This window comes from Panthera onca, chromosome C1 (assembly GCF_046562875.1).
Source record: "Panthera onca isolate mPanOnc1 chromosome C1, mPanOnc1 haplotype 2, whole genome shotgun sequence".
In the NCBI taxonomy this organism is placed as follows: Eukaryota; Metazoa; Chordata; class Mammalia; order Carnivora; family Felidae; genus Panthera; species Panthera onca.
In genome coordinates this window covers 212,134,513-212,161,573 of record NC_138346.1, presented here as the reverse complement: position 1 = coordinate 212,161,573, position 27,061 = coordinate 212,134,513, and the positions used below count along the sequence as shown (strand labels likewise).

General features: G+C 50.8%; 1 protein-coding gene across 5 annotated transcripts in view; it reads right to left on the bottom strand.

The window, feature by feature from the left end:
- DHRS3 (dehydrogenase/reductase 3) overlaps positions 1–3,772 on the bottom strand; it is a 41,461-nt gene extending 37,689 nt beyond the window's left edge. The window contains exons 1-2 of one of the 5 annotated variants that reach the window (XM_078452381.2): positions 3,755–3,772; positions 1,463–1,612 (exon numbers count right to left, since the gene is read on the bottom strand). In XM_078452381.2, coding sequence (XP_078308507.1) covers positions 1,463–1,612 — 150 coding nt within the window. In that variant the 5' untranslated portion in view covers positions 3,755–3,772. The other 4 variants (XM_078452383.2, XM_078452384.2, XM_078452382.2 and 1 more) reach the window with 4 other exon arrangements.
- Positions 3,773–27,061: the final 23,289 nt, after the last annotated feature.

The window sequence follows — 27,061 nt, the reverse complement described above, 5'->3', positions numbered from 1 at the left end:
CCCACCCCTCCACAAAGAGCTTTGGGAGACTTTCGAGGCGGCATCACCCCAAGGCAATGAAACTGCTGAGTACAACTCTCTTACTTCTCCTTTTTCAGTGTGTCCAAGGGTTAAAGACACTTCCGAACTACCCTTCCAACTGCAAGGTCAAGCAGCTGTCCAAACCACCCAAGGAGAAGCAGGAGCCAGGGACAGCCAACTCCAGCTAGCTGGGCCACCACGGCCCTCCCCTCCCCCACGCGAGCCGGCAGGGGAAGAGTTAATCGCCATCAGCTTTGGCTGATAGTTCAGGCTCCAAAGTTCAGTCCCAGTCTGAGCCACCCCAGAGGAATTGTAAATCTCAGGGCAGTATTTAACAAAACAAAAGCAACCTGGAATTACATGCAGGTTTGGTTTTCTACAGTACATATTTACTTAATCCCCTAGGTATGTGGCTCCGTGTCAGATCAGCTGGCTTTGCCGGCCCTTCCCCGCCCCCCCCCCCCCCCCCTTGCTCTCAACAGTTGAAGTTTCAAACTAATTCCCTGATTTTGCTCTTCCTCCTCACAGGGCCGGCTTGAGACAGTCTGGCCTGCCAGCCTCCAATCTCTCTCTCTCCTTTGCTCTAGTCACCGGGTGAGTCAGCCTGGCTTGGGTCAGAGTTGGGTGACAGCCGGCTCACCCTCCCCACTCTCGGGCACCAGGTCTGGGAAAACCAGAGGAAGAGATGGTGTAACCACCAAAAAGCTAAAGACAGCCCTGGGGAGGGGGAAGGCCCTCCCCACAGTGCCACCTCCCCATTTACTGGGGAGGGATCCCCTCTGGGGCTGCATCTGGGGGGGGGGGAGGGGGCACGGCTGAAGGTGAGAACAAGGGCGCTTTATCAGCTGCCATTACCCTTGTCCCCCTCTTTCTAGATTTCCAAATACCTGGGCGTGGGAGTGCATGTCAGGCCTGGCTAGACATCCAAGACCGCTCCCCACCCCCCTTTCAAACCCAAACCAAGTATCCCCTCTCTACGTGCCTCCAGAGCTGCAGCCGCCCAGGTTGGGGCTGGGAAGCGGGTTGCCAAGGAAAATACGAAGCCAGCTAGCAGGCGGCTCCCAGCTCTACCCAGGAGCGCACACACCCTGCACTCACCAGGGTGGCGGCATCGAGGGGAAGGCGAGGGGGGAAAACACAACACCTTCCTTCGGTAGGGAGGAATGTGGGAAATGGGTGGGTCTCCTAAGTTTCGGGGTGGCGGCGAACGGCCAACCGGCCGCCGATCCCAAAGGAGCGGACCAGCTCCGGACCTGCCAGAAAAGACAGTCTGGTGCCCGGGAAAATTTACAAGGTGAAACTGGCTAGCTCAGCACTCGCGGGTGGCGCCGAGAAGTAGGGTGGCCGGCGACTCCTCTGGGCTCGGGTTCCGGCTGCGGCAGCAGGTGGGCGTCCCCCGCACCTTCGGCCCCCACCCCCTGGAGTCGCCGTGCCCCGGTACCTTTCTGGCGCCGCGTTCTGCGAACTCGCGAGCGAGCTGGCGTCCGATGCCTCTCCCGCCGCCGGTGATGAGGACGTTCTCCCGCGACAGGTCCCGAAGCTTGGCGGGCAGCACCAGTCCGACGGCTGCTTTGGCCACCAGATAGATCATCTGCAGAGGGAACACCACCAACGCGCCCAGCCATTTCCACACCATCCTCCGCGCCGCGGAGACAGGCAGGGGGGGGCGAAACTCCCCGGACCGAGCAAAACAGGAATTAAAAAAAGAAAACACCCCAAACAATAATAAATAAACCGAATGAAAGGGGGAGAGAGGCGTCCCACCTGGCCACTGTTGAAATCACCTCTTCCCAAAAGCAAAGCACCGGGTGAGAAAAAAAAGAAAAAAAAAAAAAAAAAAAAAAAGAAAAAGAGAGAGAGAGAGAGAGGAAAAAAAAAAAAAAAAAAAAGATAAATCCTCCTCGGGAGGAGAAAAACCGTCTGAGAAGGTTGGGACGGTAAGAGGGCTGGAGGGGAAGCCGGAGGTGGAAAGTTCTAACAAGAAGTTTCTTGCCCCAGCAGCCGTTTAGGCTGGGGAATTCTCAGGTAATGTTTACAGGCTGACAGAGGAGTTTAGGCAAGGGGGGAAAAAAAAAGGCACCAACCACACGCACGCACCCTGCTACAGTCCCGCGGTTTCAAAGTGCAAGATTTAAAAAAAAAAAAAAAAAAAAAAAAAAAAAAAAAAAGGCCGTTTCCAAATTGTAGCGCCCCCCCCACCCCTTCTCCAGGAAAAAAAAAAAAAAAAAGTGGTGGGGGGGGAGTGCTTGCAGCTCCCAATTTCAGCCCGCGAAAGTCTCCCGACTCATTGCTATTCTTGGGCTCAGGAAATTGCTTAAACGCGATCTGATTGCCAGCAACGTGCAGGAGAAGTGGGGGGTCCCGGTGTCAGTTTCTTTACGTGCATGGCTCGCCCTGGCGCGCGCTCGCTCTCTCCGGCTCTCTCCCTCCCTCTCCCAGCAGAGGCCTGGAGTTGCCGCTCGATCCGGCTCCCTTTCTCTCCCCTGTTAGCATTTATTGCCTTCTTTTTGTCCTTTCCAACTTGGAGAGGGCCCGGGTGCGGAGCGCGTGTGGATCGGACGCCCTCGTCAGCGCCGCCTTATTCATTCGCTCCCGGGGCAGCAGCGGCGCGGAGCGAGAGGGCTGCCCTTTTTTCCCCCCCATTTTTTAATACCCCATTAAGTCTGATTGACAGTTAAAGTTGTGCGGAGGCTCCACTACCGTTCCTCTGAGTGGCTGCCGCGGGCTCCCCTCCCCCCGCGCAGTGCGGGGCGCGCGCGCGGGCGCGCACCCGGGCTCGCTCCGACTCGCGCTCTCCCGGGCAGGCTCCCCTCTCTGCAAGCCGGGACTTGCCGGCGGTGTCCCTGAGGGCTCGCGGCAGTAACTCGAACACGCTGGAACCGACTCCTGCGAACCGGCTCCCTCCTCGAGACATTCCTCCTGGTCGGGGACGCGGTCTCCCCGAGCTGGGGCGCCCGCGGGCCAGGTGCCGGGTCCTGCGCGCGGGGCAGGCCCGGGGGAGCTCGCGCACGCTTTGATCCAACCAGGTCGACCAGGGGTTATTTCAGGCTCTTTGGTCACCCCCTGCCTCCAGGTAGGACCAGGAAACCACTCCCGCCCTTTGCCCAGACGCCTTCTGTCTTCACTTAGCGTGCACTTTCTTAGTCGGGCCGAGTCCTTCTTGTTGCTGGGGGGAAACAGCTGGGGAGCAGGATTTTGTTTTGAGAGGCGTAGGGCGGGGGGTGGGGGTGGGGAGGTGAGCAGGGTAAAGGAACCTCTGCCCCCAAGGTGCCAATAAAATCCCCGTAAGATTAGCTGGGAGCATATTTATTGCTCATCTGGGGTAGAATTACCTTGAGTGACAGCAATTTCTTTAATAACAAAAGCCTGCAAACAAGACGTCCTACACCGGTGCCCCCTGCGCTGTGCAGGCAGCGTCTTCTGTCTATGGGTCTCCTTGGGCTGCCCTAGCCTGGCACCCACCTTGTCACCTCCTGCCCTCCCCCCCCCGCAGGGAGAATACCTCCTCTGCCGGAGGGTGGGAGCCTGCTATTTAGAGATGTCTGCTGCGGGAAGTCTGGGAGGTGAGTCACGAAAAGGCAGCCCCAGTTAAAAGTGCTGATGGGACTTGCCTCCCACTGCCCCTGACCGTCCCAGGCCAGCAGGGGAGGGGATGAGCCGGGCAACTACCCTGTAATCTGGGACAGTGGTTCCCCAGCGCCAGGCTTGTTCAGGCGAGGAAGCTGGGCCTCACCCCCAGACGTTCTGATTCAGCAGGGCTGGGTGCACTGGAAGCCCTGTGTTCCACCTGGTAATTCTGCTGCGAATCCGGTGAGAGAACTGCTTTCAGAAAAGCTGACTCGGGGAGGTGGCGGCTGGGGATTCCACAAAGACCCTCTAGTCCTGGGGAGAGGTTCTGCAGGCGAGGGTCCTCCTTCCCGGGGAGTTGGGAAACTCATCTGGACAGCCACTGGAAGAACAGGAAAGGCTTGGATGAGTGGGGTTGGAGGAGAAATTCTCCTACGCTGAGGGTTTATATTCTGACATTTAATCCTCCCATTGACCTTGCAACGGGGGTATTAGTAGCCCCGTTTTCCTGGTTACCCGGCCAGAAACTGCAGGAGGGAGGGATTCCAACATGGACCTGATTTCTCCTCCCACCCCACCCGACTCGGGCACAAGCGGGCGACAGAGGTGGAGGATGACGTTCCCTCCGGTCTCCATTCGACCCTCCACAAGTGTGACAGAAGGGGCGGGCCGTCGCCCTCATTCCCACTCCCAGACTGGGGCTAAAGATAGGACTCTGTCGAAGTGCCTGACACCTCCCACCTTGGAGGTCTGTAAAAATGGAAAAGAAATCCCAACCTGAGAAGAGACCGGCCCTTTCCAGCCGCCGCCACGCCTGGTGTCCGCGGGCCTGTTAATCAATCAGCCCCTGGGAAAGTCTGGAGCTGGAACCCCACCCCCCTCCCCGGACTCCGCCTGTTATCATCCCTTATCCTCGGAACCGCCTAGTGGCCTATCTGCGACACTGCACCTCCAAGCTGCCCCAGCCAAGGCCTCCCATGTTTCTGCTCACTCCCCAGCTATCCTTTTTCTTCCAGACCTTTCTCCTACGTAGTGGCAACACCCCGAGCCTAAAAGGGCCTGCGAAGATCATAGCCCCACCTCCCCACATGCCTGCTGCTTTATGGAGGAGGAAACTGAGGCACAGAGGTGTTAAGCAATTCATAAACACCGTGGCATGTTCACCTATATCCCCTGGTCCCCCACATGTGACCTGCCCCCTTCCGACGCCAGGCCAGCTGGGGGACCACTGGGTTCTGCCTGCATTTCCCCTGGGTGTGTCCTTGGGATGGAAGGCAGGCAGTGGGCAGACAGGAGGTTGAGGACTCACGTTGACCTTCTGGGTATCAGGTCCCTCAACACATACTCTCATTTAAGAAAGGAGCCGGTCCGCAGAGGTGGGTGTCCTCACACCCATTTGACGTGGGAGGAAACAGGCACAGCAAATCCAAGTGACTCACGAAGGCCACATGGGATGGTGCCCTTTTCTTTCCCAGCCGTCAGCTTTGGGGTGAAATCAGAATGAAAAGGAACAAGTCAGGCGATCCTAAAAGGTGCTGGGGGTTGGCTTATGGCCGGGAAGCAGACAGCTTTTTTCTGCTTGTTTCACCTTCAGGATGTGGATTTTGTGGGCCTGGCATCCCCGTGGGCCTCACTCCCCCATAGAGGTGTTGTCACCTCCTCTGTAGAGCATCCCCCCCGGGTCCTGAGAAGGATGAGGTTGAAGGGGCACTGGGCTGGGGGGTGTCCAGTCCAGCAGGTGGGCCCAGAGGGTCCCTGTGGCTTGGCTTTGGTGAGAAATGCATGGGCAGGACCCCTTCCTGTCGCCCCCATCCCTTGTCCTTTGCTCTTGGTACCCCTCCTCCCTTAGTTTCCTTGGGGGCAGGGGGTGAGGAATTTAACTTCAGGGCGAAGTTTGAAATTTCACATCCCAGCCCAGGGAGAGGGCCCCACAGTGCCTCCCCTCCACCACCCACCAAAAAAAAAAAAAAAAAAACCAAAAAAAAAAACCGTGAAAGGAGCCTTTGTGGGTTGGATGGAGTGGGGGGTGAGCTGTAGCCTGGAGAACTAACTTTTTCCATGACTCAGCTCTCCTGGCACAGGGCAGGCGCAGAGGTACAGAGACCCAGCAGGGCAGTTTGGGACCCGCCTCCTAGTCCAGAGCCAGCCCGTGTCAGGGTTAGAGGTGGGCCCCCAGGAGAGCCTCCCCTGAGATCAGCAGGGGAACTGGCTGGCCCTGGATAGGCCACGAGGCTGTAACCGTCTTCCCCCCCTCACTGCCCACTGAGTCCCCTATTTTTTACTTATTGGCATCCCCAGTGCCAAGCACATGAATGTTCATGGTGCTTTCCTCAGCACCACCCCAACTGAGAGCTGGAAAAATAAACGGGCATCAAGCCTTGCCTTTTATTTACGAGACTCAGAGAAGTTAAGAAAGTCACCCAAGATCACACAGCTAGGAGGTGGAGATGGGACTCGAACCCTGGTCAAATGCTCTAAGTTCTGTCTGCTTTATCCAGGGATGTCTCTCAGAACGTGTAGGACTCCCTGGGGTGCTGGTCAAAATACAGATTCCTGGGCTTCCAGCCTAGACTAGTAGGGTCAGGGCCCAAGAGTGTGCATGCAGGCCCGGCAGGAGATTGTTGGGCACCCAATGGTTGAGAACCTTCCAGGGCTGTCGCTCCGTGGCCCCTTTGGTACTTACAGCCCCTGCATGAAGGTCTCCCCACCTCTTCCACCGCCGTGCAAGCCCTTCCCTCCTCGGCGCTTAGGCTGTATCATGGTGTTAAGGCCTCCCTCATGGGCTGTTCTGGGTTGATCATTCTTGTCAGCTCGAGATACTTAATGGGGGGAGAAAACGGAAGCTAGAGGGACGGGAATGCTTTCACTCACCTATTCAGTCCATCCACCAGCCAGCCAACCGTCACGGAGTCCCCTACCTGGGCTGCCGCTGATGGGACCAGAGGCAGGGGGGGTGCGTCAGAGAGGAGCAGCTTGGGTTCAAGTCCCAGCTCCACCAGCGCCCCCATCTCGAACTTCCTCATTTGTCAAGGGTGGGTAATAATGAGGATAGAATTAGATACTCCTAAAATCTCCTACCAGGAGCTCAGTGAGTGCCGGCTCTTGTTTTCATGGCACGGTCCGTGCCTGTCAGGGCCTTTTAATCTTGCTAAGGAGTCAGCCTGGCCACATGCAGAGAAACATTTTGTGGGGTTCCAGAGCAGGGCTTCTGGAACGTCTCGCCAGGCTGGGCACTCCCTCATTTCACCCTGTTACCTTCCATCCCCATAGCTGCCAACACTCTTTCTCCAAGACCTTTTCTCTCTGGCCAGGTAACCTACCTATTTATCTGGCAATGTTTCCTTTAACTCATGTGCTATTTTTTTTTTCCAGGAAACTCTTCCTAGCTGCCCCCCCGAGTCCCCAGTGTCCTTGCCTTAAGCCAAGGCTTGACCCCTGTGTTTCCCTCCCTCCTACACTGTACCTGGTTCCACACACCGGGACTCTTACACCAGACTGGGAGCTTCTCAGGGGTAGAGGCTGGACTGCCTTGGTGGGTGTGTGACCCATGCAGTGGCACTGGGTCCCCAGTGAGGTCAGTGTTCTGCTGTCACCGTCTTGAAACTGGTACGTAAAAAAAAAAAAGAAATGTTGATTTATTTTTGAGAGAGGGAGAGAGAGTGAGCAGGGGAGGGACAGAGAGAGGTGGAGACAGAAGATCCGAAGCGAGCTCTGTATGACAGCAGAGAGCCCGATGTGGGGCTCGTGAGATCATGACCTGGGGGGAATTCGGACGCTCAACCGACTGAGCCACCCAGGCGCCCTGAAAATGGTCATTTTTTAACTTGTGTGATTTCTAAGCGAAGTTGTACCTTCTCTCCCCCAGTAAAGAAACCGAGTCCCTGACACGAAGCCTCGGGAGGAAAGTTAGTGAAATATTTCAAATGTCTCTCCATTCATTCATTCATTCACTCAGTCACTCACTCACTCACCAGCTATTTATTGAGCAGTTACTGTGTGCCAGGCCCGGTTCTAGATGTTGGAGAGACAGCAGTAAGGACGTGAAGGTCCCTGCCCCCCACGGGGCGGGCATTCTGGCATTGCTAGCCAGGAAGAATATACACAGGGTAGGGGATGGAGAGGTGAGAGTGGGCAGGGGTCCGAGTGATGGCGGTAGGTTGAGCAGTTGTTCATGGGGGCTGGCCAGGGAAGGCCCTGCTGAGGCGACACTGAGGCAGAGACCTGAGTGGAGTGGGGTGTGAGACCACAGAATCGCAGGGGAGGAACAGGAAGTACCCAGGCAGGAGGGTGCTTGGTGGGCTGGAGCAGCCAGGGGGGAGGGTGGGGAGAGGGGGTGGGTGGCTGGGGTTAGCTCCCCTGGGGTCTCCGCGCGCAGTGTGGTCTTGGACCAGCAGCGTCAGCATCACCCGGACGTGTGAGAAATGCAGAGTCCCAGGCCTCACCCTGGACCTCCTGAATCAGAGTCTGCGTTTTATTTAGAGTGGTCCCCAGGTGCTTTTTGTGAACATTGAAGTTTGAGAAGTGCGAGGTGGTGTCCCTCAAGCGGGTGTGACAGGAGCAGAGGGGAGAAGCCCCGGCTTCGGGGTCCAGGACAGCCCACAGGAACCAGGAGCAGGTGCGGAGACAGCAGGGGGGAGGCCGTGTGGGACGGGCAGGGGAGAGACGGGCAAGTAGTGACACCAGCAAGCTCTCTCCTGGGAACGCCCAGCTCGGGGGCCTCCCGGGAGGTCCCTTCCTCCTCCAAGGGACACTCCTTTTGAGTGGGATTTTAACAGCGATAACTTGATACACACACACACACACACACACACACACACACACACACACACACAGCTTTATCTGACCATTGGCGACTTTGCCCTGAGCAGAACAAGCTGGCAGTGTTGAATGAGGGGGTTGGATTTGGAGAACCTTGTGGTCCAGTGAAAACCAGTGTCCCAAGCAGTGTAAGAGGGGCTAAATTGTGTGTGTGGGGGGGGACATCTTTGTGGAGACGGCCGCGTGGGAGGACGTGAGCCGTGTGAGGGGGTGCAGACCAGGGGTACAGCCAAAGGAAACAGGAGAAAACAGCCTTCAGTGTAAACTCCCTGTGGGGAGGGGAACACTTGGTCTGCAAAGGCTGGAGACGTTAAAAAACTAATACCCACCCCCCCCCCCAACCCCCCGCCTACTTCTAACACCGAACGTTTACCAGGAGGGCCCATTTTCTCCTTGGTGAGGCCTAGCCAATGGGACTGGGTACATATATATAAAAAAAATCAAAACCAGAAACCCAAAACGGATAGAATGGTTTCTTTCATCCGTGAAAACCCGTCCCCCACAGGTGAGTATTTTCCATGGAACTCCTCCTTCCCAGGGCCGGGATCTGCTCGCCCAGGCAGGCTTTCCTGGTGGGTTCTGTGGGCTCCATGCGAGTGGACGCTGGGGCAGGCCGTGTTTATTCTGGCTGCCGGGACTGGGTGGAGACGCAGGCCGCAGCCAAGGCCGGGAACGTGGCAGGAACACAGACGGGGTGGGGTGGGGTGGGGGTGAAACCTGAGAAATCTTGGGCCGAAGCCAGGAGGGCACCCAGCGGTCCTCACCTGCCTCCAGGCCGGTCACACAATCCTAAATCAGGGCGTGGGGTGTAGGTGTGAGGTTGGCTGTGGGGCTGGCACGCCGGCCTGGGATCCAAGCTCTGCCACTTTGTGGCTGTGTGAGTTTGGGCAAGCGATTTGCCTTCCTGAGCCTTTGTGTTCTCATCCCTAAAGTGGAAATTCTACCACCTACAGAGATGATGCCTTTGAAGGGCTTGGCATCTGACGGGAAAAGATGCTCGGTGGGTGTTCTTTTCCTTTCTTCTGGCTACGTGTCCTCAAGGAACTCACTGGGGCGGGGTGGAGTGGGTGAAGAATCTGAGAGTCTGAGCGAGAGGGGCACTCGCCAGGGGGGAGGTCAAGAGGGCCTGGAGGGGGTGGGGGGAGGGGGGATCCCTGAGCAGTAGGGTATAAAAAGCCTTCCCTGGCACTAGAGTGGGCCCAGAGCTGGTGCCATAGGAGTGCTCAATCCCTACCCGGGGCCAGGAGTCAGCAAACCTTTTCCGTAGAGGGAGGGCTCTGTGGACCAGACGGGTCTCTGTTGTAACAACTTGACTCTGCTGTTGTAGTAATAGACATGGAAATGGACAAGATGTAAATGAGCAATATGTAAGTAGGCAACATGTGAATAGATAATATGTCAAGAGCTATAGATGTGCCCTCTCTAATGATCGTGGCCGTGTGCCAATAAAACTTTATTTATGGACGCTGCAATTTGAGTTTCGCATAATTCGCAGGTCGTGAAGTATCATTCTTTGTTCTGATTACTTTTTTTAAACGTTTTGACTTATTCTTGAGAGACAGAGTGTGAGTAGGGGAGGGGCAGAGAGAGAGAGGGAGACCTAGAATCCCAAGTAGACTCTAGGCTCTGAGCTGTCAGTACAGACCCCGACTTGGGGCTCAGACTCACCACCCGTGAGATCATGACCTGAGCCCAAGTCAGACACTGAACCAACTGAGCCACCCCGGCGCCCCTGATTACTCTTTAATGTAAGAACCAGGGGCACCTGGGTGGCTCAGAGGCCTCAGTGTCCAACTTCGGCTCAAGTCTTTTATTTATTTTATTTTATTTATTATTATTATTTTTTAATTAATTTATTTTTTTTAATGTTTATTTATTTTTGAGACAGAGAGAGACAGAGCATGAACGGGGAAGGGTCAGAGAGAGAGGGAGACACAGAATCCAAAGCAGGCTCCAGGCTCTGAGCACAGGCTCTGAGCCTCAGCACAGAGCCCGACGCGGGGCTCGAACTCACGAACCGTGAGATCATGACCTGAGCCGAAGTCGGACGCTCAACCGACTGAGCCACCCAGGCACCCCTTAGGTCTTTTAAAAAATGTTTATTCATTTTGAGAAAGAGAGGGGAGAAGGGGTGGAGAGAGAGGCAGAGACAGAACACAGAGTCTGACACAGGGCTCAAACTCATAAACTGTGAGATCTTGAGCTGAGCTGAAACCAAGAGTTGGATGCTTAACCGGCTGAGCCACCCAGGTGCCCCTCTGCCATTTATTATGAGAGCTGTCTTTAATTAATTGATGACAAAGACAGCCCGGTCCCTGCCTTCAGGAGACAGACCCCTTGGCTTTGCATGGATGTCCCAGATGCCCCAGGCACCTGCCTCCTGCCACGTCTGGCTTGCTGTCTCTCAGAGGACGGGGACACAGGGCTCCGTTTTGCCAGCTCTGGTTCCACTGTTGAAAAGCCCTTGTTGGGGCAATGATTTCAGTGTCTTTTTGGAGTTTGCTCTTACCAGTTTATAAAAACGAGTAGAGAGGGGCGCCTGGGTGGCTCAGGCGGTTAAGTGTCTGACTCTTGACTTTGGTTCAAGTCATGATCTCATTCATGGTTCTTGGTTTTGAGGCCCGCATCGGGCTCTGCACTGGTGTGGTGGAGCCTGCTTGGGATTCTCTCTCCCTCGCTCTCTGCCTCTCTCTCTCTCTCTCTCTCTCAAAATGAATTAAAAAATAAACCTAAAGAAAGAGTAGAGAAATAGACAAACAGAAGTGCATATATTCATAACATAAAGATTATGTCTCTTAAATGTAAGAAACTTAATAATTATCGTTATTATTTTACTTTTCCCTGAGCACTTACCAGACCCCAGGTCCCCATGCTTCATGTGGATTACCTCACTTCGTCATCACAGGCCACCAGCTGATGGGGTACAGTTGTCATCCCCATTTAACAGATGAGGAAACTGAGGCCCACGTAAGAGGAGCAGCTTGTCCAGGTTGTCCAGTTTTGAGTGGTGTTGCTGAAACACAGACGGGATAATCAGATCTTCTGGGCTTCGGTGAACCTGTAGCCCAGTCAGGTGCTTGTTGAAGCGTTCGTAGTGTGGGCAGTTACGAAGGAAAACAGCAACAATCCACCCACTCCCCAGTCAGATGTACAATATTGGCAATATACTCCCTCGTTTAAAATTTAGTCTAGGGGCGCCTGGGTGGCTCAGTCGGTTAAGCGTCCGACTTCAGCTCAGGTCATGATCTCACGGTCCGTGAGTTCGAGCCCCGCGTCGGGCTCTGTGCTGACAGCTCAGAGCCTGGAGCCTGCTTCAGATTCTGTGTCTCCCTCTCTCTCTGACCCTTCCCTGTTCATGCTCTGTCTCGAAATAAATAAACGTTAAAAAAAAATTTAGTCTAATAAGCAGGACATAATTGGGAATTTTATACTTTTTTTTTCAAGCTCTCTGGGAAGAGAAGCCTGTTTTCCCACAGTTATGGCAGTAACACCTTTAAAGTGTTGGGACACAAATTTGTATCAGCGGCATGATCCCACTTTGGGAAAGAAAAAGCCTAAAGTACATGTTCATATTTATTTAGTTAACCATTTGGTCGGGATTTACTGGGTGTCGGGCAGTAGACGAAATGCCTCCTATTCGTTGCACTTAATCTCATTTAATCCAAATGGCTCCTTTGAGGAAGGATCTATGTTCCCCATTTACATCTGTGGAAATGAGGGTCAAGCCGCTTGGTCAAGGTCCCGGAGCCAGTGAGTGGCAGGTACGGAATTCAAATTTAACTCGGTTTTACTTCAGAGCCCATTCTCTCTGCTTCTCTCTCCCCCTGCTCTGGACCTTTGTCTTTCCCTGTCTCTCTCTCCACACACACACACACACACACACACACACACACACACTCACTCACACACGCACCTGTTCAGGTATGCACACACATCCACACACAGAAGGACAGAGGGAACACATCGAAAAGGTTAACAGTTGCTGCTTCTGCGTGATAGGAGTACATGTGGTTTCCATCTCCTTTTTATGTCTTTTTACATATTCCTAACGGTCTATAATGAGTTTATGTGAAGGAAAATCCACTTGATGATCTTTTTGTGCAAGTATGCTTGTTTTAAAGTCAGCAGGATACAGGAGTTCTGGTGTGAGGCCACAGGGCCCCTGACCGCGGGCCTCTTCACAAAATCCGCTAACAAATAAGACAGGGGAGTCAGAATCTTTGCTTCTCGGAACTGCCTATCCGTCCTGTAATACCTTGCCTTGTAGGAAAGTTCTGTACATAAATCCCATAAAATCCCGTCATGTGGAGCTGACACTGAGCCTACCCAGAACCAAATCTGCTAATGATCACGGCTTGCCAGGAGCCTGCAGAAGTGATCAGACATGTCACAACCCCCAGGCCCGCCTCCTGCCTAAGCCCTTTTCTAATAAGGGCTCTTTTCATGAGTTTATAAAAACACTTTGTCCAGATCACGTTGGGTCTTTATTCCGTCTTACTTGGGTGCTGAACGTCTGTGGGGCCGGAAGGGGCCGAGGCTAGCCCTGAAGTTTGGGACCCAGGGAAAACCACCGGTTTGTAAATCCAGCAGGAACCGCCCGCCTCCCCCACCCCACTGCCTCCCTGCGGGGACTGGGCTCTCTCTGAGGCTGCTGCTGTGGGTGAGGGTGGCCGCCTCACCTAGAGTGGCACCTGGCAGGGCCACCTGACACTCCATAGGTGTCCTTCCCTTCCTGCACTTCCCCCAACATACTGCCCCCGCACAGGTACCTACCTACTGCCTAGGTTTTCGTAGCTCAGGGTTTAAAAGTTTGTAAACTGTAGGTCTGAAAAGACTTACAGAAAAGTCGCAATAATGGGGCCAAGCATTCCTGGGTATTCTTCACTCATGTGATAATGTTTTTTTAACAGAATTATTAAGATTTTTTTAATGTTTATTTACTTTTGAAGGGGAGAGAGAGAGAGACAGAGTGTAAATGGGAGAGGGGCAGAGAGAGGGAGACACAGAATCCGAAGCAGGCTCCGGGCTCTGAGCTGTCACCACAGAGCCCAACACGGGGCTCAAACTCACAGATGGTGACATCATGCCCTGAGCCGAAGTCAGATGCTTAACCTACTGAGCCACCCAGGAGCCCCTCATGTGATAACATTTTATAGTTGCTTGTATCCATCCATCATCTGTCTGTATATATTTTTTCTGAGATTACGTTGCAGACCCAATTGCCTGATAGTTCCAAATACTTTGTATAAGGGTCTTAAAAATAAGAACTTTCAGGGCGCCTGGGTGGCTCAGTCGGTTGAGCATCCGACTCTTGATTTTGGCTCAGGTCAGGATCTCTCGGTTCAGGGGATTGAGCTCTGAGTTAATCTCTCTCCCTCTGCCCTTCCCCCACTTGTGATCTCTCTCTCTCTCTCTTTCTCAAACAAGAATTTTCTATCACATAACCACAGTACTTTTTTTTTTTTTTAACTTAAAACGCTTATTTCTTTTGAGAGAGAGAATGAGAGCACAAACAGGGGAGGAGCAGAGAGAGAATCCCAAGAAGCCTCCACCTTATCAGTGCAGAGTCTGACGCAGGGCTTGATCTCGGGAACCTGTGAGATCATGACCTGAGCAGAAATCAGGAATTGGTTGCTCAACCAACTGAGCCACCCAGGGGCCCCATAACTATAGTACTTTTTAAGTCAAGAAATCAAGAATTGGTTGCTCAACCAACTGAGCCACCCAGGGGCCCCATAACTATAGTACTTTTTAAGTCAAGAAATCAAGAATTGGTTGCTCAACCAACTGAGCCACCCAGGGGCCCCGTAACTATAGTACTTTTTAAGTCAAGAAATCAAGAATTGGTTGCTCAACCAACTGAGCCACCCAGGGGCCCCATAACTATGGTACTTTTTAAGTCAAGAAATCAAGAATTGGTTGCTCAACCAACTGAGCCACCCAGGGGCCCCGTAACTATAGTACTTTTTAAGTCAAGAAATCAAGAATTGGTTGCTCAACCAACTGAGCCACCCAGGGGCCCCGTAACTATAGTACTTTTTAAGTCAAGAAATCAAGAATTGGTTGCTCAACCAACTGAGCCACCCAGGGGCCCCGTAACTATAGCACTTTTTAAGTCAAGAAATCAAGAATTGGTTGCTCAACCAACTGAGCCACCCAGGGGCCCCATAACTATAGCACTTTTTAAGTCAAGAAATCAAGAATTGGTTGCTCAACCAACTGAGCCACCCAGGGGCCCCGTAACTATAGTACTTTTTAAGTCAAGAAATCAAGAATTGGTTGCTCAACCAACTGAGCCACCCAGAGGCCCCATAACTATGGTACTTTTTAAGTCAAGAAATCAAGAATTGGTTGCTCAACCAACTGAGCCACCCAGGGGCCCCATAACTATAGTACTTTTTAAGTCAAGAAATCAAGAATTGGTTGCTCAACCAACTGAGCCACCCAGGGGCCCCGTAACTATAGTACTTTTTAAGTCAAGAAATCAAGAATTGGTTGCTCAACCAACTGAGCCACCCAGAGGCCCCATAACTATAGCACTTTTTAAGTCAAGAAATCAAGAATTGGTTGCTCAACCAACTGAGCCACCCAGGGGCCCCGTAACTATAGTACTTTTTAAGTCAAGAAATCAAGAATTGGTTGCTCAACCAACTGAGCCACCCAGAGGCCCCATAACTATGGTACTTTTTAAGTCAAGAAATCAAGAATTGGTTGCTCAACCAACTGAGCCACCCAGGGGCCCCATAACTATAGTACTTTTTAAGTCAAGAAATCAAGAATTGGTTGCTCAACCAACTGAGCCACCCAGGGGCCCCATAACTATAGCACTTTTTAAGTCGAGATCAGGAAGTTGACACTGATACAATGCTGTTATGTAATAATCTACCAGCCTTATTCAGATTTTGCCAATTATGTCACTAAAATCCTTTATAACAAAAGAAAAGCATTGTATTTTTTTTTTTTTCTCCTAGTCCGGGAACCAGGCCAAGGGAACACGTGGAACTTAGTTGTCAAGCCTCTTTTAACTTCTACATTCTGGTCTTCTACCTTTCTTTGTCTTGCATGACCTTGACATTTTGGAAAAGCACAGGTTGTGATGGGCCGGACTTACGTTCCGTCTAAATTCATTTGCAGGAGCCCTAATGCCAGTACCGTAGAATGCAATTATATTTGGAGATAGGACCTTTAAAGAGGTAATTAAATTCAAATGAGGCTTTAGGGTGGTCCTAATCCAATCTGACTCGTGTTACAAGAAGAGGAAATTTGGACACACAAAGAGACCCTGTGGATATATGCGCAGAAGGGAAAGACCACGTGAGGACGCAGGGAGTAGGTGGTGTGGGGGAGGGAGAAATTTCTTCTTCCTCCTCAGGATTCTTCTAGCTGGTTTAGGCATTACACTGATAGGAGACAGATTAACAGGAGAGAAAACCAAAGTCTTATTACACACACACAGAAGCCTGATAATGAAATTGAGACCAAATGACCAAGGTAGGCGGTTTTTATACATTCTAGACAATGAAACAATAAATGTGTGAGAAACTGACAGGATAAGAGAAAGCAGGTGTTTGGGAGCTGTAATTAGTAAGGAATTCTGAGCAGAATTTAGGCTGCGACAATTGATTAGGAAAAAAAACACACACACACACACACACACAACAAAACCCAGCAGGGTTTGTTTCTACAGCTTTCTCGACTTTCAAGTCCCCTAACTCTGGTGAAAGGCATGTCTTTTTACTTGGTACAGAGAAGGTGTTTTTCACGTGGGAGATTTGTGTCCTGCTCTCAGGAAGGCAGAGGAGGGTCTGCGTGTCTTGGTATCCCTGGTTGTTTCCCAAGTAGCTTCAACGGAACATGGTCAAGATAGCATGGTGGTCCATTTTGGGGGTGGCCTGCGGGGGGGCCCTACAGTTTGCTCCTCTGTAACTGCCCATGGGACCTCACACATGAAAAGCTGAGCCGATGACCGGAGAGGGAGAAGCTGAGGTAGTGAATGAGTGGTAAGAGATCTGCGAAGAGAAGAAACAGCCTAGAAAGAGGAGGAACCAACAGAGGGGAACAAATTGGAGCCCATTTCCGCACATCCCGCTAAGCCAGTCCCATACCCCGGAAGCAGATGGGTCCCATGTCATGTCCGTGCTTCATTTATCTGCTGAGAAATATTAATTCTCCCTTTTAACAGATTTAAGTTCCATGTTACTTGTCCTGCTTGGTTTACAAGGAAGCAACCTGGTCCGCCGATGATTGCACAGGCTCCTCCCTGCTGGGCAGTCGGCGTATCTAGGGCACGGCTGTCTTGGAGAATCACGGAGGCTAAGCTGTTAGCTTCTGACTGGAGTAGTGGCATTGAACTCTTGTTCCATTACCATAGAGAGATTTAGGATTGCCTTTTCTTTTCTTTCTTTTTAAAAAATGTTTATTTATTTTTGAGAGAAAGAGAGAGAGAGAGGCAGAGCACAAGTAGGGGAGGGGCAGAGAGAGAGGGAGACACAGAATGGGTAGCAGGCTCCAGGCTCTGAGCTGTCAGCACAGAGCCTGACACGGGACTTGAACTCACGAACCTCGAGATCATGACCCGAGCCAAAGTGGGGTGCTCAACCTACTGAGCCACCCAGGTGCCCCCACCTCCGTTTTTCATGTGGTGCTGTCAGTCTCTGAGAGCAGAGCAGGTTGGGAAATAGCTGATGTAGGAGGCCCATAGTTGGCTCTGGCAGCAGTAAAGCTTAGTTTATCATCCAGCTAAGTGCGTCCAGAATTTTGATCCTCCCAAATATAGTTTGTGGTATTGGGCAGTCTCACAAGGGGAACAGTTGTGATACCCCATGCCACACGGGGCTGATCTGCAAAAACATTTGGTGATTTGGCAAATGTCTGTGCTAGTTATTTTTAATCTCCTTGCTAAGTTTGAAGATGCCATTGTCAGCATCAACCCACAGGGTTTGACTGCAGTGCCGTTCTGGTGTATCTCCCAGAAGAAGTCAGGTGGAAGGTCTATTTTCACTGCAAAGGGAAAAATGTTCAGCTATTGTTTCTACCCTGATAAGAGACAATCCTGGAGCTTCCGTAGAGATTTTCTGGGGCCCGAGTAACTCACCAGGGAGAAGGCAGAGTGGCATTCTCCCGGCTGTGGATACCATAGCTGTGGACCGCCCATCTTCCGTGCTCAGTGCACCAGGTGTCACATCAGCGTGAACGAAGACCAGGTTCTTTGCAGTATCTGAATGTTGACACAGTCAGCACTCAGACCGATTAGTTAATGTGGCCAGGTTTGGTAAATGGGCATATGGGGGTGTTTGGTTTGTGCCCGACCTGCTGAAAAACAGAGGGTCAATAAAGAGCGAGACACAGGTTGGAAAAGAGCCCATAGTGGACACTTACAGAGGGGAAGTAGGGTAGATGGAGACCAGCACTCTTCAGTCAACCTTCTATTAAGTGACTTAAAATGTGAAGAAGTATTCAAAAGAAAGTTTTGTTTTTGCTTGTTCTTTGTTTTCAGTGTCATGGAGTCTTAAAAAAAACGAGAAGAGTAAGTAAAAGAGAAGCTTCTTGATCTGTACTCTGGAGAAGAGCTGTCCACACAGTGGTGTGGTCTGCTTCTGGGGCCTGGGACTTGGCCCTGGAAATCTTTGTTTTCAGGCCACCCCTAAGAGTAATCTCCCAGTCGTCTTGAGAGGGATGATCTGGGTCCATTTTGGTGCGGCTTGCACGAATCCAGGAGGATTTTTCTCGTCTTTTGATGGCAGTGTAGGTGGTCAGTAGCACCTCACAGGGTCCTTCCCAGCGAGATGGCAGTGCATGGTTTCTTCTAGAGACCTTGATGGAAACCTGGTCCCTGGTCAAAAGGGGTGGTAAGGATCATCAGGTGATGGAAACCATGTCTCTTTGCCTGTTGGTGATACGCTGTAAGTATACCAGTTAATTCTTGTACATAGTCATGGTATCAGATTGTTCACTTAATCCACGAATGAAAGGTTTACAGATGCCCACAGGCGTTGGGAGACCAAGCATTGTTTCAAAAGGAGTCAAGCCATGGGGTGCCTGGGTGGCTCTGTCGGTTAAGGGTCCAACTTCGGCTCAGGTCATGGTCCCACGGTGCGTGGGTTCGAGCCCCGCGTTGGGCTCCATGCTGACAGCGCAGAGCCTGCTTTGAATCCTCTGTCTCTCTCTCTCTCTGCTCCCCCTCCCCAAAATAAATAAACATTAAGGAAATAGAAGCATGAGTATTAAAAAAAAAAAAAAGTCAAACCATATCTCCTCTTTGGGGAATCCCAGATCTTAGTAAGGGCCAAGGGCAATGGTTCTGGCCATTTAAGTCCAGTTTTTTGACAGATCTTTCCTACGTTCCTTTTTATGTCTAGATTTTTAGGTTTTATTTATCTTGGTGATTGAGGATGAAGTTTTAACGAGTACACCCCAATTTTTTGCAAACGGGTGGTTTATCTCTCTGCTAAAGTGAGTTCCTTAGTCTGACTCAATCCATAAAGAGATGCCAAAAAGAGGAGTAATCTCAGTTATCAATTTCTTTACCACTCTAGTGGCATCAGCATGTCTAGTTGGAGAGCAGTCCCTCTATCCACTAACCATGCAAACAAGAGCCAAACAATGAGAATAGCCCAAGGTTGAGAGCCAATCTAAAAAATCCATTAGAAGTGCCAAAAAAGGCAGTGTGGGCCAAAAAGGATAGACTGATTTCTTCCGGAAATCTGGTGAGGTTTACAAGTAGTGCACTGGGAAATAATTTGGCCAGAAATTTTGTGGATGCCAGGGCAAAACCAATTGTCTTTTTAGTTCCTTAATTATCCCATGTTTGCACATACGTCCCTTTTGGTGGGAGGTAAGTACAAGCCAAAAGGTACAAGAAAAGAGGCCAGGGAGTCTTTTTGGCCCAGTGTATAATCCATCTGATAATTGTTTGACACCCTTTTGTGTCCAAGTGTCCTTTTCAGATTGTGGGGCATTTGCCCACTAATGAATAATACCACTCAGGGAGAAAGGTAGAGTTAAAAATTGGGTGGAAAAAGGCTAAGGGGGTCAGTGTTGGCTGCACACTTGGTAGCTGTGTCAGTTTTCTTAGTATGGGCTGAGCCGTGAACAATGGCGATTTCAGAAGGAGGTGAATAGCTTGTTGTAGATCACCCATTATATGCCTGTTAGCAATGGGAGTGCCTGTAGAAGTTAAGAATCCCCAGGATTGGGGTGCCTGGGTGGCTCAGTTGGTTAAGCGTTCAACTCTTAATTTCAGTTCAGGTCATGATCTCATGGTTCATGAGATCAAGCCATGTGTTGGGCTCTGCACTGACAGCACAGAGCCTTTTTGGGATTCTCTGTCTTCCTCTGCCCCTTCTCGCTGCTCATTCTCTCTCTCTCTCTCTCTCTCTCTCTCTCGAAATAAACAAAAAAAGAATCCCCGGGATTTCCAAATTGTGCCAATAGCATGGCCGACTCCAAAAGTATATTTGGAGTCTGTGTAAATGTCAGTTTCTTCTTCCACCAATGTGCAGGCTCTAGTAAGAGCTCTGAGTTCAGCCATTTGGGATGAGTTTATGGTGGGCAAAGAACGTGCCTCCCGTGTTTCATGCGGGGAAACTATGGCATAACCATAGTTTCCCTGCAAATTTCACTTACAAGAGCCATGAGATAGAAGTATGTCTGGATTATCTGGAGGGAGGTCTGACAGGTCCTCTTCTGGTTTTGAGACCATTATCTGTAGTTGTGAGGCAATCATGGGGAATAGAGCAGGGCTCTCTAGCATCAGGAGAGGGAGTAAGGCAGCTGGATTGAAAGGTTACCTTGATGGAAGATGATGGAAGGGTTAGTCAAGAGAGTTTGCAAGTGGTCTTTTGCCATGTAGAGGGGTGCTGTGTCCTATGAACTTGTAAGAGAGCCCCCCCCCATGGGGAACATACAGGTGAATGGGGGATCCTTATGCAAGAGTACTGGCTTTGTCAATCAAGGTGGCAGCTGGGGCCACTGCACGTAGCATGGGGGCATGTCTGATGCCATAGGGCCTAACTGGCATGAGAAATATGCTATCGACGGTATCTGTACAGGTCGTTCTAGAATGCCCACAGCAGCCCCGTTATTTTCAGGGCAATATAGATGAAAGGGCTTGTCAAAATTAGGTTAAGCCAAGAGCCAGGGGTGTAGACAGCTAATTTTAAGGCTTCAAAGGAGCTTCATGCCTCTGAAGTCCAGACTCCAAGTTGCTATCAGGGAGAACAGCAAACAAAGGTTCAGCAAAAACTGCAAAATTAAGAATCCATTAGTTCCAGCAGCCAGTGGCCCCTAAAAATTTCCTTAAGTGCTTTCTCGTTTTGGGGTGGGGCGGGGGGGACAGAATTAACTCAAGATGTTTTGGAGTGGGCTTTGGAATACCCTGAGACAGCGTGTGTCCCAAGTCGATTAACAGTTGTTTGCGTCCATTGGAGTTTAGATCTAGAGGCTTTATGGCCTCCTCAGCTGGGGCCAGCAAGACAATGGGAGAATCTAGAAGGGGTCCCTGCTTAGTTTAATCATAGAGTGAAAGGTCATGAACATATTGCATCAGTGTGGGAACTTGGGTAAAGGTTATGGAATCTCGATGGCTTTCAGGACTTGGGAAAGCACTGAGGGGGACTCCAGACTCACAGACCCACGATATCCTTGGGGTATGCGAGCCCAGGTTGATTGTCTCCCTCCAAATGTAAGTGCAAAAAAGAAACTTGTGAGTCAGGGTACAGTGGGGTTGAAAAGAGAGCCAAGGAGAAGTCAGTTACCCCGAACCAGGTGCTTGGCCAGGAATAACGTAAGAGTGTCAGCTGCCCTGGGGACCACAGGCTGCCAAGGAATTACAAAAGAGCTTATGGCCCTCAGGTCCTGTAGGAATCAATAAACTTATCTCCCTCCAAGTCAGTTTTCCCTTGTTTCTTTACTGGCAAGACTGGGGCGTTACAGGGTAGGATAGCAAAGATAAAGACACCCCGTTGGAGGAGAAAGTCTCTTATCGGCTCAATTCCTTGCTCCGGATCTTTGCAGAGAGAGGATTGAGGCAGTAATGGCAACAGTTTCTCTTCTAAGAGATGCACACATGTTCCTCCTTTGTAACAACCCAACTTCATTTGCATGTGTGACCCAAAGACTGATTGGGACACCTTTTCACTTTCTTTTTACTTGAGTAAGCCCTACGCCCAACTCTTGACCCAGAGACTGGGTTGCAGACTCTACTGATTGAGCCACCCAGGCGCTCCAGAAGATAAGTCTTTAGAAGATGTCCCAGGGCCGCCTGGGTGGCTCAGTTGGTTAAGCGTCTGACTCTTGATTTCGGTTCGGGTCATGACCTCTCGGTTCGGTTCAGTGAGATCTAGCCCCACATGGGTCTCTGCACTGACAGCACGGAGCCTGCTTGGGATTCTCTTCCTCCCTCCCTCTCTCCCTCACTCTCTCCCTGTCTCTACCTCTCTGCTCTGTCAACCCATGTCAGCTGCGAAACCCTCTTTCGGATCCTCTATTTAAGTTTTGTGGTAGGCTCCATGCGGCTGAAGAGCGACTGACCCTATCATTTTGGGAGAGGGGAGGTTGGGGTTTGGGGGATTGCTTTTTAAACCTTCCTTTTTCTTAAGTACAAGACAATTTCTCTTCCAATGTCCTGGGGGTTTGTTTGTTTGTTTGTTTGTTTGTTTTTGTAATATCAGCACTCGTCTGGAGGCAAAGAGGGAGATCTCTGAGTGGGCTTCAAGTTATTCTCAGAGTTACGCTCTCGCCTCTGCAAAGATTCAAGACACAAAGTGAGAATTGTTGCTCTTAGTAAAGCCATTTGCAAGGGACTGGGAAGCTGCTTCCATTATTACCCTTAGTGGTTGCCCCGTCCAGCCCATCACATGATTGTGGATTTGTTCTTTATACCAGGGAGGAGATTTCCTGCTAAAGCAGAGGTGAGGAGATTTCTGTGCTCTGGGGGTTCCGGATTTAATGCAGTGTGACTTAGAAAAGTTTGTGTAAACCATTCAACAAAGGCTTTCGGGTGATCCTCTTCTCTCTGAGTACGTATTTCAGCCTTAGACCAGTTAACTTTTGGAGGAAAGCCCTCCTCTAGCACCCCTGTTAACCCTGAAATACCAGCCTCTAGCTGAGCCACCTCCTTGTCAGTCATAGGATGCCCGGGAGCCGCTCTGGCCATGATTCTCCTGCGAGGGGGGGGGTCTCTCCAGGGACCGTCTGGCCTGCCCAACAGCCATCATATAATCACGGGCTGGAAGGTTACCCCTCGGTAGCCACACAAGCTCTCTGTGAGTGGGGCTGTGAATAGCTACTAATCTTTCGACTTCCTCTCTAAATTTGGTAGGATCCTCTGAGACAGGAGATAAAAGGGTTTTTATAACTTAAAGGGTCCCTGGCTGGCCCAGCTGGTAGAATGTATGGCTCTTGTGCTCAGGGTCGTGAGTTCAAGCCCCATGGTGGGCACGGAGCCTACTTAAAAATAAAGAGGGGGGTGGGGGAAGAAGTAAAAGGTCTACTGCTGTCCAGAGTACATGAACTCTTTGCAGCCAGCATCCAGGATATGTCTGTGAAGGACACTGCATGGGAGTGTCTGAAACTGGCAGAGCTTGAGTACAGAGCCCCAGAAAACAGGAGGAAGGAAAAGGCAGCACAAAAGGAGCTTTACTGTCCCTCCTGGGTGCTCTTACTAGATTCAGTTCCTGACATTCAGCATTTACCCAAGAAACCTGCATTCCCTGTGCCTGGAGATCCGGCTGAGGCGCTCTCTGTAAAGCTAGTAAGGAAAATGAAGTGACAGTAGGCAGCTGGTTCTCTGAGGGTTCTTTGGAGAGGTTGGGGTTTTAGGATTTAAGGAAACTGACTGAGGAGCTGAGGTTGGGTTTGAAAGGGGAGGTCTAGACAAGGGGCCCAGAGATCCAGAAGTCAAAAGATTTTCTGGAGGGTCAGGCATAGGGGGTTGGGAACAAAGGGAGGTATAAGAAGGGGGTTTATGTCGGATTTGTCTTTTGCTTTTTCTTGTGACTTCTGTTCTTTCATTTTATTAAGGGATTCCCTAAGGCCAACCGTTATACTTTTTTTGTGTGTGCATTTTCCTTTCAATTTGATCTTCCCATAAATACCAATAAGGCAACTACTTGTAACAAGAGCTCTCTACAATTTTTTTCAAATATGGACGTTTTTGTAGTTCAAAAGACCCATCGTCTGGCCAGTGATGAGTGGGATCACGTTAGAATATTTATGCTAATAGCAACTGAATCCGGTAAGTCTCTTCATGGAAAGACGTGGAGGCAACTTTCCAGGCTTAGAATAAATCTTTACCATGGATACAAGAGGGGTCCCTGGAAAGGGCATAGACGATGTAGCCCCATGATCCAACATTGACTCCCAAGAATAGCCTAAGAAAGCGAAGACCTTTGTTGCATACGTGGTAAGAGAGGTGTAGGGAAAAAGGGATCTCCAATGTCCCATGAAAACGTGAGACACCTCCAGTCACAGACCCGCTGGTCTGCGACACCAGGCAGGTGCTACCAGAATGAGACTTTCTAACGCTAACGAACAGTGAGGGTTGAGATGACAAAGGCCTTTATGGACTGGGACCTCTCGGGACAAACTTAAGTAAGTACACGCTCTGGATGGCAGAGACCAGAGAGAATGTTCTCGCTGGTCACAAGCTCTTAGGACACAGAACACGACCAAAGGGGAAACCTCATCCAGTTTTCACAGAGGGAAGCCACAGCAAAGTTTGTCAGACAGACGCAGATCTGCACTCAGCGGGCTGGGAGGTTATGGGGTCTGTGCCTGCGTTCTGCTCTGCGGTGATTCCTTTCTAGGACAGAGGACACCAGAGGCAGACAAAGGAAGGCAAAGACCATCTCTGGGAGGATTAGTAACCGAAGGGTACTCTACCAAATTTTTACTAAGGGTCGCGAAGCCCCAACGAGTTCCACAAGATTTCATCCTGCTCATCTAAATTCAGAGACAGAAAAAAAACAATTCTCCCTACTCTTGCTGCACTGGACCCCGCAGACAGAGATTCTGGGAGGCCGACATGGTAAGAAATCTCCCCTTCTGCTGGCTGGACGTCAGATGTCCCGGGACCTCTGGGCTGTGTCTGGGTGAGCAGCGTCCAGTGAGTTAAAGGATCCTGCCCGCTACACCGGTCATAGGGGAGGGAGAAATCTTACTCCTTCTCCCTGGATTCTTCGAGCTGGCTTAGGAATTAAATCGATCTGAGACAAATTAACGGGAGGGAAAGCCAAAGTTTTATCACGTGTGCACGGAGGCCCAGCAATGAAACCGAGACCCAAAGAAATGACCAACACAGGCAGTTTTTATACATTTTTAGCAAAGAGACAATACATTTGTGAGGAATTGACGAGATAAAGGAGACTGGTGCTTGGAAGTTTTAATTAGTAAGAGATTCTAAGCAGAATTTAGGCCGATAGATTAGAAAAAAACCAGTAGGGTTGTTTCTACAGCTTTCCCGACTTTTTTTTTTTTTAATGTTTCTTTTTGAGAGACAGTGTGTGTGCATGTGCTAGTGGGGGAGGGGCAGAGAGAGGGAGACAGAATCCGAAGCAGGATCCAGGCTCTGAGCTGTCAGCACAGAGCCCGACGCGGAACCTGAACCCACAAACCGTGAGATCATGACCTGAGCCGAAGTCTGACACTTAACGGACTGAGCCACCCAGGTGCCCCAGCTTTCTCAACTTTCAAGTCCCTCACTCTGGTGAGAAGGATGTCTTTTTACTTCTTAGTACAGGGAGGGTGTTTCTCCTGTGGGAGATTCACATCCCGCTCCCAGGGGGACAGAGGAGGGTCCGAGTGACTTTGTACCACGGGTTGTTTTAAGTAGCTTCAATTCAAGGTAATCAATATGTCATTTTGGGGGTGGCCTGCCTGGATCCTTTTGGTGGCCACCTGCAAGCCGAGGAGAGAGACCTCAGGGGAACCCAGACCTTGATCCAGGACTTCCAGCTACCAGAACTGCGGGAAAATTAATTTCTGTTGTTTCAGCGCCCCCGTCTGGTATTTTGTTACAGCAGCTGGAGCAGACTGATACACAGGTCAGTTACTTTGTAAACCATCTCTCGGCTTGGTTCTGGATCATTCTTAGTTGTCTCTTCTTGCCATCTGAGATGCCCTGGATGGTTCCTCTAAGACATCGCTCCTTTATCAAGTGAAAATTTATTCGAAATTTTGCTCACCTTGCGGAATACACGCAGAACTAGTTACTCGCAATCCAGAGTTCCGCTGTATCTGTATTTCGGGGCTCGGCTGACTCAACACCACTTTGAATGAAGCGACTCTTAGGACTGCTCCCCCCACACCGGGCCCTTCTTTCCTTTTTGGAACCTATTGGGATAATAATAGCTATTATTTGTCGCTGATCTACTATATGCTAGTATATAAATATAATTCATTTAATGCTATAACAACGCAACCTAAGAGGCAGGTACAAACCCACTTTACAGATGATGAAGGCAGAGGAGAACTCACCTGTCCAGATCTTACATAAGACTGAGTGCTTCTCCAGGATGGGGCTGGGTGGCTTTGTGAGCACGTGACCTATGTGGTCACACGGGGCCCCACACTTAGAAGGCCCCCACGCCTGGTTTGCCATTTTGAAAACCCTAGTCATGTTTGAGCAAGGGAATGCATTTTCATTTTGCACCGGGCCACAGGGCAGCAACCAGTCCTGTGTTTGGCTCCCGTGACCTTGCATTATTTCCGCTCTGCACCCAGTGAAGCCACTGGAGTGCTAGCAACACTTGTTTATTCACGTGAGTTTTCCTCCCCAGCCTGGGGCTTAGGAGACGGCAGGAATGATATCTGAATCATCTCCTGTCCTCAGCGCCCAGGACAGAGCCCCGCATGGTAGAGATGAGCAGGAAATGTTTGTTGAACGAATTGACTAATGAGTCAACTATTGATTCAAGACAAAGGAGGGCCAGCATCCAAGGTAGGGGTGTTCCCCCAAGGCTGGCTTGGCAGTAACAGTCATGTGCCACGTTGGCCTCTTACCTGTCTCCAGAATCAGACTGGGGAGAAGGGCAAGGGGAGTGATCTGGAAAGGACTGCCTCTGTGAAAGAAACAAAGTCTTCTGTTGTGCATGGGGGGTGGGGGGGGGGTGGGGAGCAGGGAAGTGCCTGCTGTTCCACATAAGAACCCGAGCTGCTCTCCAGTCACCCAAGCTGCGGGCACTCCTCCTCCTGGAAGGCAGCCTGGCTTCAGAAAGCTCACCTGCTTCCTGGCTTCCAGCACACAGATGCTGTTTTCAGAGGGTGCAGAGGCCAACCAGAGAGCCCCCGATGGATGGATGCTGGAGAGTCAGCCCGTCCTTCCTCGTTTTTCAAGCCCTGGTTGAATGCCACCTTCTCCCCGGGGGCCTCCCAGATCTCTCCGAGGCAGAGTGGCTCATCGTGTCCTGTGTGTTCATCGCTCTGGGTTTCTAATGAATTTTAAGTGCTGGTTTTGGGCTCCCTTCACAAGAATGGATGCCCAGGATGGTGAGGATACCAATTATCAGCATGGCTACGTTTGATTCTGACAAAAAGATCCTGCAAGTAGGGATGATTGCAACGTACCCAACCCCTAAGCCCCCAAACCTCTCCATCTCTACCAGCCTTACTCCCTTACCTCTCCTGTCACCCCCTCAGTGAGGCCTTCTTGGAAGCC